Source organism: Salvelinus fontinalis, chromosome 32, assembly GCF_029448725.1.
Source record: "Salvelinus fontinalis isolate EN_2023a chromosome 32, ASM2944872v1, whole genome shotgun sequence".
NCBI lineage: Eukaryota > Metazoa > Chordata > Actinopteri > Salmoniformes > Salmonidae > Salvelinus > Salvelinus fontinalis.
Window position 1 is genome coordinate 36,745,878 of NC_074696.1, and position 14,549 is coordinate 36,760,426.

At 40.1% G+C, this 14,549-nt stretch overlaps 2 protein-coding genes across 2 annotated transcripts; both read right to left on the reverse strand.

The window, feature by feature from the left end:
* Window positions 1–36: 36 nt before the first annotated feature.
* LOC129831217 (histone H3-like centromeric protein A) lies at window positions 37–4,393 on the reverse strand. Its single transcript, XM_055894382.1, has 5 exons — window positions 4,276–4,393; window positions 2,218–2,389; window positions 1,883–2,004; window positions 1,139–1,213; window positions 37–594 (listed from the first exon to the last, which is right to left on the reverse strand). Exons 2-5 carry the CDS (start codon window positions 2,342–2,344, stop codon window positions 466–468), a joined length of 453 nt encoding a protein of 150 aa, XP_055750357.1. The 5' UTR covers window positions 2,345–2,389; window positions 4,276–4,393; the 3' UTR covers window positions 37–465.
* A 1,386-nt stretch (window positions 4,394–5,779) lies between these two features.
* Window positions 5,780–12,017, reverse strand: LOC129831218 (proteasome subunit beta type-7-like). Its single transcript, XM_055894383.1, has 8 exons — window positions 11,702–12,017; window positions 7,679–7,772; window positions 7,466–7,563; window positions 7,159–7,299; window positions 6,790–6,905; window positions 6,482–6,540; window positions 6,247–6,398; window positions 5,780–6,127 (listed from the first exon to the last, which is right to left on the reverse strand). The coding sequence occupies exons 1-8, from the start codon at window positions 11,764–11,766 to the stop codon at window positions 6,016–6,018; spliced, it is 837 nt and encodes a 278-aa protein (XP_055750358.1). The 5' UTR covers window positions 11,767–12,017; the 3' UTR covers window positions 5,780–6,015.
* Window positions 12,018–14,549: the final 2,532 nt, after the last annotated feature.

The window sequence follows — 14,549 nt, forward strand, 5'->3', positions numbered from 1 at the left end:
GGCATTTCTAATTGTTTTTCCTACTGAATAAAAACATTTATTAAAATCCAACATTATTTACAGTAAATCTCATATTTGACCACTATACTAACTTGTTTTAGGTGGCATGAGGGCCCAAAACACAGATGAACTAAAGCAGTATACCCAACAGTGTTTTTCCATCAATGTACAAAAACACTTTTTTCTAAAATCAAAACATTGGTCAACAGTCCTTGCCTGGGTGAGCATTTTGTTATAGAACATACTGAGTTTATAACTGGCATGAACATGGCAAGAACATAATGCATGTGTATTTGGGGCAAATTAGATCCACTGATGCTTTGCATCAAAACATAGCATTGTTAGAGGTCCCCAGCACCCCATAGTCCATGGTCAGTGGTTTAAAACAATATATATTAAGAAGAGGCTATAACAGGCCCACTCCAAGACACATTGCTCGCTCCTCAATGGCTCATCTGAGTGTTCTCAGAGATGATCCACTCCTCGAATTCGCCGGGCAAGCTGAATGTCACGGGGGAACAGCGTTACACGCTTGGCGTGGATGGTACACAGGTAGGCGTCGGAAAACAGTAAAACGAGGAAAGCCTCTGCAGCCTGGAAGAGAAAGAATGGTGTCAAAAAATGATGACCAGGAAATGTTCATATTGACATTTTTACATTACATTGTAGTCATTTAGCAGACGCTCTTATCCAGAGCGACTTACAGTAGAGAGCATACATTTTATTACATTTTTACATTTCATTACATTTTTACATACTGAGACAAGGATATCCCTACCGGCCAAACCCTCCATAACCCGGACGACGCTATGCCAATTGTGCGTCGCCCCACGGACCTCCCGGTTGCGACAGAGACTGGGCACAAACCCAGCCCAGCCTGGGCGCGAACCCAGAGACTCTGGTGGCGCAGCTAGCACTGCGATGCAGTGCCCTAGACCACTGCGCCACCAGGGAGGTCTAATGGTATCCCTGACAACAGGGATACCATTTTTTTTTATTGCAGATTTGTAAATAAAACCTTTCAAAATAAGTGTACTATGATGTTATTATAATCAAACATTTTAAAACTGTAAGAGAAGGGTTTAGAGTATTGATATAACAGTTCTTCAAATAAGCACAGGCGTGGGAACCAACCTACCTCCTGCAACGCCAGAAGAGCATACACCTGCCATCTCATGAAGTCCCTGCTATAAGTCTGGCACACCTCCCGAACCTGAGTAAACAACCTGAGTAAACAACCTTGAAATTCGCTAAAGATAAATAATCACTAATAGGTTATATTAACTTGGGGTATCAACTTTAAGTCTAAAATACAAGCCTCTTAGTTAATCTTTCTTTTATTTATTCCAAACTAAGACACCACCAGCTTGCCAGTCCCACCAGGATTTTGCAGTGTGTGTGTGTGTGTGTGTGTATATATATATATATATATGGAAAAAATTTTGATTTTGCTGCAGCAATTCTGACGTGCGTCTTCATTGGTCTAAATAGCAAGCCCCTTTTTTGAAGTGCGTGATTGGTCATTTTATGTGATAATATTGAGATGATTTGACTATTGTATGCAGTAATAGTGCCGTGATAGGTCAAATATGCAAGCTCTCGCATAATACGTGGGGAATTGTCAATTTTGCAAAGAAATATGGAATCGCAAAATCCCAGAGACTGATTTACCCACATACACAGCAGAGTTCACAGGGCTTTACAGGATTAACTATGTATCATCAACAACAAATAATGTATTGTTAAAAAGTGGCAGCATCCATCTAAGAATGTAAGGTGCCTATAGACAAAAATGGTGCTTGTAAATCGGTCCACAGGAGCCATGTGCTAATCAACCTCTACGATGCAAGACAGTGAGGCGACAAAGCCAGTGGTATTGTACCAGGCGCGCAAACGGTCCCTTGCGCAAAAGCAAGTCAGTGCTCTTCTGGTACTTGCGAATTTCCATCAGAACTCGGGTGCCAGGGCGAAACCTCCTCTTCTTTTGCATGGAGGGAGCTGGACCTGCAGGGGATAGAGAGATCCAAATCATCTTTAAAACAATGAGAACCTTATTATTATTATTATTATTATTATTATTATTATTATAATACAATATTTATTAATTGCAACACTTTCAACTAGTGGTTACATACATAGCTAAACAAAAAGTTTGCTTCAGTGTCAGGATTGAGAAGGCATGAGTCAACCCACATTTCCCCTCCCTATCTTCCTCACCTGATGGTCCGCTCAGCCGTGCTGCCGGTGATGTTGAAGCAGGCGCGGTTGGGGCTGGAGGCCGACGCTTGGGTGTTGCACCCTTGCGCCGGCTTGCAGAAGAGCTGTCAGGATCGCGACGAGGCATCCTCCAATACTAGTTCACAACACTGCGTTAAAGCCACACTGTTGCCTGATGGCGAAGAGAATATGGAGAAATTATGCATTTAGTGACTTGATCCAGTATTGACCATATAAGTTCTTGGACTTCATCATTAATATTGCATGTCATCATCACACCTGACCTGTAAGCCAATAAGTAAAAAGGGTTGAACTCAAACTAGATAAAAAAAATAAAAAGCATAATTGATATGGCTTTATGACAAGGGTGTCAAACTCATTCCATGGAGGGCCTGAGTGTCTGCTGGTTTTTGTTATTTCCTTTCAAAATTGTATCCAATTAAGACTTAGACAACCAGGTGAGGGGAGTTCCTAACTAATTAATGATAAATTGATTAATCAGTTACAAGGGAGGAGTGAAAACCTGCAGACACTCGGCCCTCCATGGAATGAGTGAGGGGTTTCGATTCATCTTGGGCGGGCGCAAGTGTAGGTGTGTTTTGCACTGGCTGAAAGTTGATCGCATTCGATTTGAAGTGAGCCAGGTGCCCCGCTCTGCTGACGGCGAAGTCAGCGCAAAACTAAAAGTTACATAAGCACTTGTAGTAATGAGTAGGATTTCACATGCAAAAAGTGATTGATTTGATAAAGGTTTTCTATCTGCCTTCCCAATAAAAAAAATAGTTTTCGGGATGGAAAAACGCTTTCGGTGTAAACTTAAAACTAAAACTAAATATAAAGTACTTGGAACAAAAATATAAATGCAACAATTTCAGAGATTTTACTGACTTACAGTAATCAATTAATTTTAATTAATTAGCCAGGCCCACCCAATCAGAATGAGTTTTTCCCGACAAAAGGGCTTTATTACAGTCAATACTCCTCAGCACCCCCGTAACAGCCCTGGTGGACATTCCTGCAGTCAGCATGACAATTGCACACTCCCTCAACTTGAAACATCTGTGACATTGTGTTAGAAAATTGCACATTTTAAAGTGGCTTTTAAATTTGAGAAAAGAAGCTTTTTGTGCATATGGAAAGTTTGAGATTTTATTTTAGGTCCTGAAACTTGGGACCAACACTTAACATGTTTATTTTTGTTCAATGTATGTAGAAAAGATAATACACAACATTATTATTATTTTTTTTAAATACTATCATCTTTGAGAAATAACAATCACAAAAAAATAAAAGCCAAACGGTCAAGGGAATTAAATTCCAAACCAATGAATTGAACAGTATTGAATTTATTTATTACGTTTGGAGCAAAAGAACACAGCATTAGCCATGGAAAAATGCATAGAATTGCAGGAAATTCTTTGCAACTGCTAAATGTTGCCTCAGCTACATGGCAGAATCCCTGGAATAGAACTCCATGGAGAAATTCTGAGAACTACAGGAAATTCTTACAAATACTAAAATTGCGCGCACAAAAATGGAGGCGTCTGGACGATGCACCATGCTGCCTTGTTGACAAAATGACAGAGGCGTAGATTACTGTTCTATTTGAGACTGCAAGCCCCCCCCCCCCAATTTTCGCTCGATAACGTGATGGGCCATAGTCCGGTGTACCCACAGGCCAGATTAATCGAACCCCCTCAGTGACACATGCTACCTCTGAGTAAATGTTGTTTTGCTGGGGGAAACCTGGAAACAATGCAAAACAACATTCACTCAAAGATAGCAGATAGCTAGCGAACTGCCCACACAACAAGCTAACTAGTAAACGGGCATCGGTATGAAAGCAAAGAACTTGGCAAATCAAGAATAACAAAAGTTAGCTAACTGACAAATTCATTTAAGGGAGGAAAGAAAGCTAGCGATAGGTCTTCAGAAAGCGTTGGGCATCTAACTTACTCAATTAGGTAGCTAACGTTATATTGAGCACGCATGCCATATCTAACAACACAAACAATGCAGAGCTAGCATAACTTTATAACGTGCAAAAATTACACTTACCAGCCGATACAAAATATTATGCGAAGAACTTTTTGCCACTCATATTTTCCGTGACACAGACAAGCTCAACATTCAAACGACGCCCGTTGGTGTCCTTTTCTTTACAGAGCCAATGAGATTCATGATGGGCTTGTAAAAACGCCCTGTTTACCGTTACTCCAATGGGTGGTGTTGGAGAAAGTAAAGCTGTTCGTTTAGTGGACAAGTAATCATCCGTCATATCGAGCATCTGCTTTTCCATGAGGTAAACGAATGTATGGTCACTTTGCTGTCTGTTTTGGCTATACAGCATTTACTGCGATCCGGGCCTCTACAGAAGTCAGGGCATTCATACTTCTTGAGCTTCGCTCAGCAGCGCAGAGCCATACACCAGTTATGTCAATGCGGAGCTATAGAGAGCCCCCTGCATTGTAAACGTTTTTTGGGGGGAAGCAATGACGATGTGGTATGGAGCTTGATTTGGCCTATGCAAGCTTCCCGAGGTTCCGCAACTGCGTGTCACATCCTCCATATGGGGCTTCGGGTACACATTGCCAGATCAAGCATAAATCGGGTTCAAAGAACCCACCATATCTAACAGCATATCTAGCAGTAATAACTCTAGTAATACAAATGATAGAGACAGAAATATCCAACATTATTAGATTCAGGTGTGTGTATGGTTTGGGGTGGGGGGTTATCACAGTGCGTGCGGTTACATGCACACAATCATGTGATTATTGTGGATAGTCAGATTAATATAATAGTTTGATGAAAACGTTTACATGCTTTGTAAGAAGAACGATTTCCCTAATAATCCTGTTTACATGGACACATCTGAAATCAGGCTACATGATGGAACTGATAAATGCAGAAAATCGCCAATCAAAATAAACATTCTACCACTTTATTTTTGGGAAGCATATTTGATTCGGAGTTTGGACATATATAGGATATATGTGAAAACGAATTCTAAGCAGGGGTGAAGGCATGGGTGGGCCCACTGGGGAGCCAGGCACTGCCAGGCCCACCCAATCAGATTGAGCAAAAACAAAAAAAGAATACATTATTATTATTATTTTTAACTCCTCTGCATAAATCGGCATTTAGAAGTAGTTTTCACATTAAAACTTTATATGTCCGAACTCAGAATCAAATATTCTTCCCAAAAATAACATGGTAGAATAACACTGTAGAACGTTTATTTTGATTGGCAATTTTTTCGCATTTATCAGAGTTCCGTCAGCTAGCCTGATTTCAAACGTGTCCAAATCGTTCGTCTTGCAAAGCATGTGAACGTTTCAATCAAACTATTACATTAATCTGACTAGCCACAATAGTCACATTATTGTGTGCATGGAACCGTACTCAGTGATGTACTATTGCATGCATGTTCTTGTAGAACCTGCTAATACATGTAGGTCTAATAGAAATGTCTAAATGCATTCATTGTATTTTGGTATTAAGTACCAGTAAGGCGATCGCAATGCAAATTACCAATGATTGTTGCTGATACTTAATGCCCTTATCGCATGTAAGAAATATTTTATTGCCTTTTAATGTTTCATACACTGCAATACTGTTTTGAAAGTAAATTATTTAATTAAAAAATCTGCCAAGTATGTGTAATAAGCTATGCAAAACCCAATGCCATTATCAATTCACAAGTTCATCTAGCTATTTATTATTAAAGTAGATACTTTTGCTAATGAGTGTTAGAATTCACAAGTGTGTTTGATGATTCCTGCTGCAGCATACATTTCACTGAGTGTCCATGAGCTGAATTGATTCATCAACAACATCCAGAGGCAGGGGTGTGACAGTCTTTGTCAAAACTGCAGTGGTGCCAGGCTTGTACTTGTACTGTCCTTCTCTGGAAACAGACAGAGAAAGGAAAGAGAGAGAGTATATTGTAAATTCCCGTTATGAATAATCAAGTAATATTCACAAAATGTTGTTGGTTGTAGCCCAGTAGAAACTTGTATAGCTCACTTTTTCCCCTTCTGGACAGGCTGGTCATAGCCCCTAAGGTACTGAACCCCTGCCTGGGTGATGACACACAGGTCCACGTTGCTGCCAGAGCCCAGGTCACAGAAAATCCCAGCAGCAATGGCATCCCGCACCAGTTTTTTAGCCTCGTCCAGCTGAGCAAGATAGACAGTTTAGACAGGTGAGCAATACATTTTATGAAATGAACAACTGTTCAATGAGAATAACTGCATCTCACCTCCATGTTTGGTCTGTATCTGTCCTCAAATATTGAAATAGCTGCACCTGCTCCTGAACCTGCAAAAACAACGGCAGTAATGTTACCTTATCTAATGTTTCAATATTCAATACAACTTCATACCATTAGAAGCTCTTCACACGGCCCAGATTAATTATTTGATGGCAATAGACGATTACCAAAGAGAAACAATACAGACAACACTATCTGTGATTATGATGAACTGAAACACGGACAGATGGTGCAAAAAAAAATCTCCATAAATGACAGAGTCAAGAATTGACTAGATAAACTAATGGAGAGCATACCCATGGTAAGGAATGGTAGTTTGTCGTAGGAGCCGTGTGGGTAGACGCTGTAGAGGTGAGCGCCAGTCACATCCACACCTCCAACAATCAGAGAGGAGCCAATATGTCCCTGGTACCTGGAGCGGAAGTCACAATTCAGGTGTAGAGCGCTACAATGTAACAGCATCATCAAAATGTTCTTGATAAAAACTGGTTGTTGTAATCAAATGAGGGATGTGCTATCATTGACGAAGGCACTGCTGTGTCTGTTATTTTATATTATGGTCTGGAAAGTAACTGGATTGAGAGCATTCAAACCGTGTTATGAGAGTGGCCACTGTAGTGGTCTTATTTTCCCATCGTCACAGACTCATTCATGCTCTCGCTCACCTGAAGAGCATCTGTTTCAGTTGTCGGGTAACCGTGACAACAAGGGGAGGGCGTCCTGTGCTGAGTGAGTGCAGCTCCATATTGGATGACATCATCTGAGTGGTGACTTCTGCATCTGCAGCCACACCTGCTCCACAACAGCTACAATAAAAACGGAGATTAGTGGGTGAAGCATGGTGGCTCAAATAGACTTCAACAAAAGCCCCAGTCTGTGCCTACCATTGTGCAGGGGCTGATGCTGATCTACATAGGGGTTACACAAGCTACACTATTATACTGTACGAGGTGTATTCTTTGTGGCACTTACTAAATGTTAGGTGCAATGTAGTGGATCTTCATGCAATTCTTGTCAGCTACCACCATGTCATCAGTGGCTCTTGTGTCAGCTCCAAGTATCACCCCATCCTGTGGAGGGAGGAAACCCAAAGTATAATCATACTTAGGGTATTGATTGTGCTGAGCTCAACCCTGAAACAGCTACATCACAATAAGCGGAAAATGTGTAATGACTGATTCTCACCTTGAAGACTATGCCAGCGATGGTGGTTCCAGTCTTCCTTGCCTTAGGAGAACTGTAACCAAGCTCAGACAAATTCCCTTCCAACACAGCATTCCTGCAAAGTGAGCACTTTTTATGCAATGTTGGGTATATTTAGAGGAACTGGCATTGTGTTAGCCTATGTAGAGCCAGACCGATATATCGATTCACTGATATTATCAGCCGATATTGGCCTTTTAAAGCTATATTGGTCGATAACTCCACTGATAACCGATATTCAATAAATTGAACGAAAATAGGGAATTTCATGCTCATCTGAACACTCGCAGCCATTCTCATGATGTGCCATTATTGTCACAAAGTATGAAATCAACATTTGAAGCATAGTTATTGGATAATTGCTTGTTTGGATGGCAATTTATGAAAATTCAGCGTGGAAAAATTGCACTTCTTAATTTCCCTGCTGTAAAATAGTATGTCAGGAGATATATTGGTATCATAAGTTTTGCCCCCCCCACCCCCCCAAAAAAACAACAACATTCGGAATTGGACCCCAAAAAACATGTCGGTCGGGCTCTAAACCTAAGCCTACTAAAAGCAGAGATTATTCAGGAAAGCTTCCTCTACAGTCTATGCTAAAACTATGCATTTACATGGTAACAATATGTAGGCGTGCAGTAATTAACCTGCTTTAAACTGTGCTATATTCTTAGTAATCTGTCTGTAGGTTCACAATTTTACAAAAATATGTCATATTCAGAATAAATGACATTTTACATCAGTGTCTTTAACAATTTCAGACAGGCACAGTAATTAAAGGACAATTCCGCCACTTTTCAACCTCATTCATCTCCTGCACAAAACCAGTGTCTACATACAGTACCAGTCAAAAGTTTGGACACACCTACTCATTCAAGGGTTTTTCTTTATTTGTAATATTTTATACATTGTAGAATAATTTTGAAGACATCAAAACTATGAAATAGCACATATGGAATCATGTAGTAACCAAAAAAATGTTAAACAAATCAAAATATATTTTATATTTGAGATTCTTCAAAGTATCCACCCTTTGCCTTGATGACAGCTTTGCACACTCTTCTCTCAACCAGCTTCATGAGGTAGTCACTGTATGTGAAAACAACACGTTTCTATGATATGTGGTTAAAAAGATAAGGTCCTAAAACATTGCTAATCACAGGGCAGGGTTAAAAGTAAAAAAGTGATTTTCAAAACCTGCAATGAGTTTCTAGCCCAAGGGAGGGTATTCTTGCTCCCCACGTCATGGTGAATCTCCGTTTTAACTTTTGATGTCATCGGGTAGAACTTTTTTACGTTATATTTTTTTCAGACAAAACGTACAAATGTGCTGTTTTCACATATGTTGACAATCCAGAGGCGGCTGGTGGGAGAAGCTATAGGAGGAAGGGTTCATTGTAATGTCTGGAATAGACTAAATGGAACTGGGTCAAACATGTGGTTGAGATATGTTTGATACAGTTCTAGTCATGCCATTCCAGCCATTACAATGAGCCAGTAGTCCTATAGCACCTCCCACTAGCCTCCTCTGGTTGACACTTGTATTGTGCTGGAGATAATGAAAATTAGGTTGAAAAGTGGTGGAGTTGCCCTTTAATTGTGCATGAATTGGGTCTTGACTCGAGCCCCTCACATCCACCGCACAACCTCGAGATCTGTCACAACACTGTGGTACAAACATAACATCTTATTAAACAGAGCTGCCAACTCTCACGCATTGGCCGTGTGACGCATTTGACCCTCTTCTCATGCTCAGACGCCACACCTCATATCTCACGCATTGAAAAGTACTGCTTTTATTTTTATAGTCACGTCCTGACTAGTTAGTTCCTAGTCAGTGCGTTGACTTTTCAACTGTGCTCCAAATCGTTTTGAAATCGGAGCATCTGCGCCTGCAATTTAACATCACGAGCGGAACCTCTATCATTGTTCTATCACAGCACTGTGAGCCACGGCACTTTGAAGAAGATGATTGGCCTAGTTATGTAAGGGATCAAGAGGATTAATCAAGAGCAGAGTGGAGCTGGATGGAGAGAGCAGCACAGTAGCACTGGTTTATGTACAATGCCAACAAAATTAGGTTGCTGTTACGCCTCTATCACACCGACAGCGTCATTGCGCTAAATGGTACGCAGCATCATCTGGATATGTGTGCAACAAAAGTTTAACATTCACCTTTTACTACCTTTTCTGTCAAGCCGTCTATGCATACAGTTTTATGTATATGTTCAATATATCCAACGTATGCACCACACAGAATGCACCGCAACTGCCTCTGCAACACAATGTTGCAAGGCAAACGCAGCATTCCATTGGAAATAAATGTACTTCTCGTGTACCAAAATGCAATAACGCTATCGGTGTAATCGAGGCGTTACTCCCGTGCCTATTACAGAATGCATCTGTTTGACAGTGTTTACTAAAGTCGATTTAATCCACACTTGCATTTGTCCCCTCGTTTGGTGATTGGCATTAAGGCTGTGACAACGATAGGGCAGTAGACAGAGACCAGTATGTTTTAGCAGGGAAGTTTGGTAGGGGGACCTGATGTGTAACTATGCCAGTGTAATCACATATTTGAAATCTAATATGCCTACTTGAGTGTTTGAAAATGAAGTATATGAGGCTATGTATTTTTGCAGGCATTCATGGACAGTTTTGAATAAGTCCTACAAATAAGCATCGGATATTAAATGCTCCAGGCCTCAAATATATTTTGACATTTTAATATTGTGCACATGTTAAGCAGAGATGGTAGGGGAACTCACAACACATAAACACATCATATTTTGTCTATGTAGAGTACGATGATGGCAAGGATCTTAAACTAGTAGGGATAAACCACCTTAGTGATATTCATTAGATTTTTTTTTAAGGTTTGTGATTGAGAAATTAATTGTTAAAATAAGAACATTTTGAAAAGCACTTGGGAAACATAGATTGCGGTGGTGAACCCTCCTGGAGAGCAAGCAGGATTTTCTTGGAGATCTGTTTTAAAGAAAGTTCACCCAAATTACAAAATGTATGCCCTTAGCTTGAAAGCAGTCTATTGACAAGGAGACTGAAATCTATGATTTGGTTACCCACTGCCATCAACCATTAATATTAATATTTCCTGTGCAGAGCCTTGGTGTAGTGCAGGGATAAACAACTAGATGCTGCCTCAGACCGATTTTTGTCTGGAGAGGATGGTCAGAGGGCCGGAAAATAATTACAAATAATTTGTAGACTGCGAACTGGCAGCAAGAAGCCCAAACAGATACGTTTGACTAAAACATAATAATTTCAAACCTTGCTTACATTTGTATACGATCACGCGTCTCTCTATTATGCGGGGAATACTTGGGAACAGATTTCTTAAATTAAGATAACTTGGAGAAGATTTCCTGATATTTTTACAGTCTTTTATGTCCTACAATGAAAATTCCACACAAATGTTTATTTATTTTTGCACCGAAAACTTGGGGGGCCAAATAAAACCACACCCGGGCCAAATTTTGCCTGCCAGTTGGAGAACCCTGGTGTGGTGGTAACACTCCCTGGCACATGTCACGTACTTTCCACCTGAGGACAGACAGTCCCTGCTTCCAACGGTTTCTCCCATTTGCCTGTCTCCTCATCTCATTACTGTCTGAATAATGTGTCAAACCACCTAAAAAAATATATTAGGATACTTTAAATGTAATCCCAAAGATCTCAAAGTAACAAAGTTGTACAATTGACTGTTTATTTAATGTTCAAAGCATCTTGAATACACCTGACCTGTGGTTTTATTTTATTTTCCACCCTGGTCATACAGTAGGCCTAAGCCATGTCAAAATACGTAGAATGGCAAGGAATTAGCTTTAGAACTGTAAAACCTGTCTAGGGGTTGTGCCAGAGGGCAATGCAAGTCACTCCAAGCTTTCTTAAAAAGTTGACAGCCCTGATTATTATAAAGATGTTTTTGTTGTTGCAGTAAATGTTTCTCAAATTACCATGTGGGCCTCAGAAAAATGAACTCACCTGCGAGTATTTTCGAAGGAAAAACCAGCGCTTTGAGGTTGGCACGGTCGAGAATTATTGAGCATCTTCAATCAAGATGGGCTAACGAATCCACAAACCGAGACCCCTTATGAAAGGCGAGACAGCTTACTGCACTTTACTTTTCTACCCCTATTACTTTGTTAAACGCTGTCAAGGTAAACTGTGTTAGCTAAATGTGTCAGCGTTTAGTGGGGAGAACTCTTTCACTTTCAATTTTAACACATCATAGCCTCAGACGAATCAAAATACCGTATAGGTCAGGGAGAACAAAAGGGTAATGGCTAGAAGGGATACAGCTTTTGTTAAGTAAACGTCAAAAGTCGTTTTTTTTGTTGCATTTTTGCAACCCATTTCCTAACATTACCTAATTCTCCTAACCTGCTGCGTAAATTCTAACTTGCTACGAAAAGTCAAATATGACCAGCTGTATACCATCTTGTCAAAACCGAACAAAATGGATTCTCAATGGCTGGTTGGCTGATAGGAACGGGATCCTTGGGCCGTCCCAACTCGGATGTTTTAAAATGGTTACGGTTAGTTAAGGGTTATGGTTAAGGTTAGGTAAGGGTTACGGCTAGGGTTCGGCTTAAGTTTAGAGATGTCCGAAGGATACCAAATAGCACTAACGTTGTAGGTTCACAACCACCTGTTTGGAAAATGAACAGCTGCATAATTGGTGCAAAAGGTATTGAATTATAGGAAATTAAACGAAAGAAGCAATGAAGACGGGTGAAGTGTGAATAGGCCTACTTTTATATGCATGTCTATGGCGTGTAAAAAAAAGTAATGTCCTCTATACTATCAGTAGGCTATCAATGGCATATCCTAGGCCATTTGCACCATTATCAGTTTGTGGAGTGTGGAACATATTATGGAAATGACAAGGCCAGTGTAAATATGCTGTATGTTTAGTATTAGTTTAAAATACAAAACAGTTTCTCAACATAATTATATGTCGGGTAAAGGGAACTTTCATTCTATTTTCTCGCACTTGGTCTTCATGTTGCTCAGGGGAGGATGGACATCAGTTCTCCTGTTTGGTAGCAGAAACACATAGGAAACAACATCCTGCGCAGGGAGAAGTCCAAGGAGAAAGCCCCATATTTCAGGAGACTTGGATTCATAGCAGGTATACAGTCCCTTCAGAAAATATTCACACCCCTTGACTTTTTCCACATTTTGTTGTGTTACAGCCTGATTTAAAATGGATTAAGTTGAGATTTTTTTCCTCACTTGCCTCACTCTGTGCAATAAGAGTTTAACATGATTTTTGGATGACTACCTCTTCTCTGTACCCCGTTCATACAATAATCTGTAAGGTCCCTCAGTCAAGCAGTGCATTTCAAACAGATTCAACCACAAAAACCAGGGAGGTTTTCCAATGCCTCGCAAAGAGTATGTATTGCTAGATGGGTTAAAAAATTACAAAAGTAAACATTGAATAACCCTTTCAGCATGGTGAAGTTATTAATTATACTTTGGATGTGAAGTCGCTCTGGATAAGAGCGTCTGCTAAATGACTTAAATGTAAATGTAAATGTGTATCAATACACCCAGTCACTACAAATATACAGGTGTACTTCTGAACTCAGTTGCCAGAGAGGAAGGAAACCGCTCAGGGATTTCAGCATGAGGCAAATGGTGACTTCAAAACACATACAGAGTTTAATGGCTGTGATGGGAGAAAACTGAGGATGGATCAACAACATTGTAGTTACCCTACAATACTAACCTAATTAACAGAGTGAAAGAGAGGAAGTCTGTACAGAATAAAACATATTCCAAAACATGCATCCTGTTTGCAACAAGGCACTAAAGTAATACTGCATAACAAATGTCATGTTTTGGGAAAATTCAATACAACACATTAGAGTACCATTCTCCATATTTTCATGCATAGTGGTGGCTTCATCATGGGAAAGGGAAAGGGAGACACCTAGTCAGTTGTACAACTGAATGCACTCAAGTGAAATGTGTCTTCTGCATTTTACCCAACCCCTCTGAATCTGTTATGGGTGAGCTTGTAATCATTAAGGACTGGAGAGTTCTTCAAGCTAAAAAAACAGAATTGAGCTAATCACAGGCAAAATCCTAGAGGACAACCTGGTTCAGTCTGCTTTCCACCAGACACTGAGAGAAAAATTCACCCGTCAGCAGGACAAGAACCTAAAACACAACGCCAAATCCCCACTGGATTTGCTTACCAAGAAGACGGTGAATGTCCCGGAGTGGCCGTGTTACAGTTTTGACTTAAATCTATGGCAAGACTTGAAAATGGTTGTCTAGCAATGATCAACCAATTTGACAGCACTAAGAATTTTGAAAAGAATGGGAAAATATTGTACAATCCAAGTGTGCAAAGCTCTTAGAGACTTCCCCAGAAAGACTCATGTCGCTGCCAAAGGTGATTCTAACATGTATTGACTCAGGGGTGTGAATACTTATGTAAATTAGATATCTGTATTTCATTTTCAATACATTTACAAAAATATGGGGTATTGTGTGTAGATGGTTGAGAAAAAAAATATTTCATCCATTTTGAATTCTGTCTGTAACACGTGTAATAAGTCAAGGGGTATGAACACTTTCTGAAAGCACTGTATGTGTAGCTAGGGTGTGGTTTATTTGTGTGGTTAGGACAATACCCCACTACTGGTCAAATGGGAAAATGTGTCCCCCTCTGGCTGCGTGTATACAGGTAACCAAATGCTGATATTTTAACACAAATTGGTCTTTTGACCAATCACATCAGATCTTATTCAGAGCTGATCTGATTGGTCAAAAGACCAATTGGTGAAAAAAAAGACCAGAATTGTCTGCCTGTGCT

Excerpts from the sequence above, each read along its gene's own strand:
- LOC129831217 (XM_055894382.1), bottom strand. The coding sequence starts at position 2,344 with ATGCCTCGTCGCGATCCTGACAGCTCTTCTGCAAGCCGGCGCAAGGGT. Across the intron at positions 1,214-1,882 it reads AGGGACCGTTTGCGCGCCTG|GTTCGGGAGGTGTGCCAGAC; the intron begins GTACAATACCAC and ends TTGTTTACTCAG. Across the intron at positions 595-1,138 it reads CTCTTCTGGCGTTGCAGGAG|GCTGCAGAGGCTTTCCTCGT; the intron begins GTAGGTTGGTTC and ends TTTCTCTTCCAG.
- LOC129831218 (XM_055894383.1), bottom strand. The coding sequence starts at position 11,766 with ATGCTCAATAATTCTCGACCGTGCCAACCTCAAAGCGCTGGTTTTTCC. Across the intron at positions 7,773-11,701 it reads TCCTTCGAAAATACTCGCAG|GAATGCTGTGTTGGAAGGGA; the intron begins GTGAGTTCATTT and ends CTCACTTTGCAG. Across the intron at positions 7,300-7,465 it reads TACATTGCACCTAACATTTA|CTGTTGTGGAGCAGGTGTGG; the intron begins GTAAGTGCCACA and ends TTTTTATTGTAG.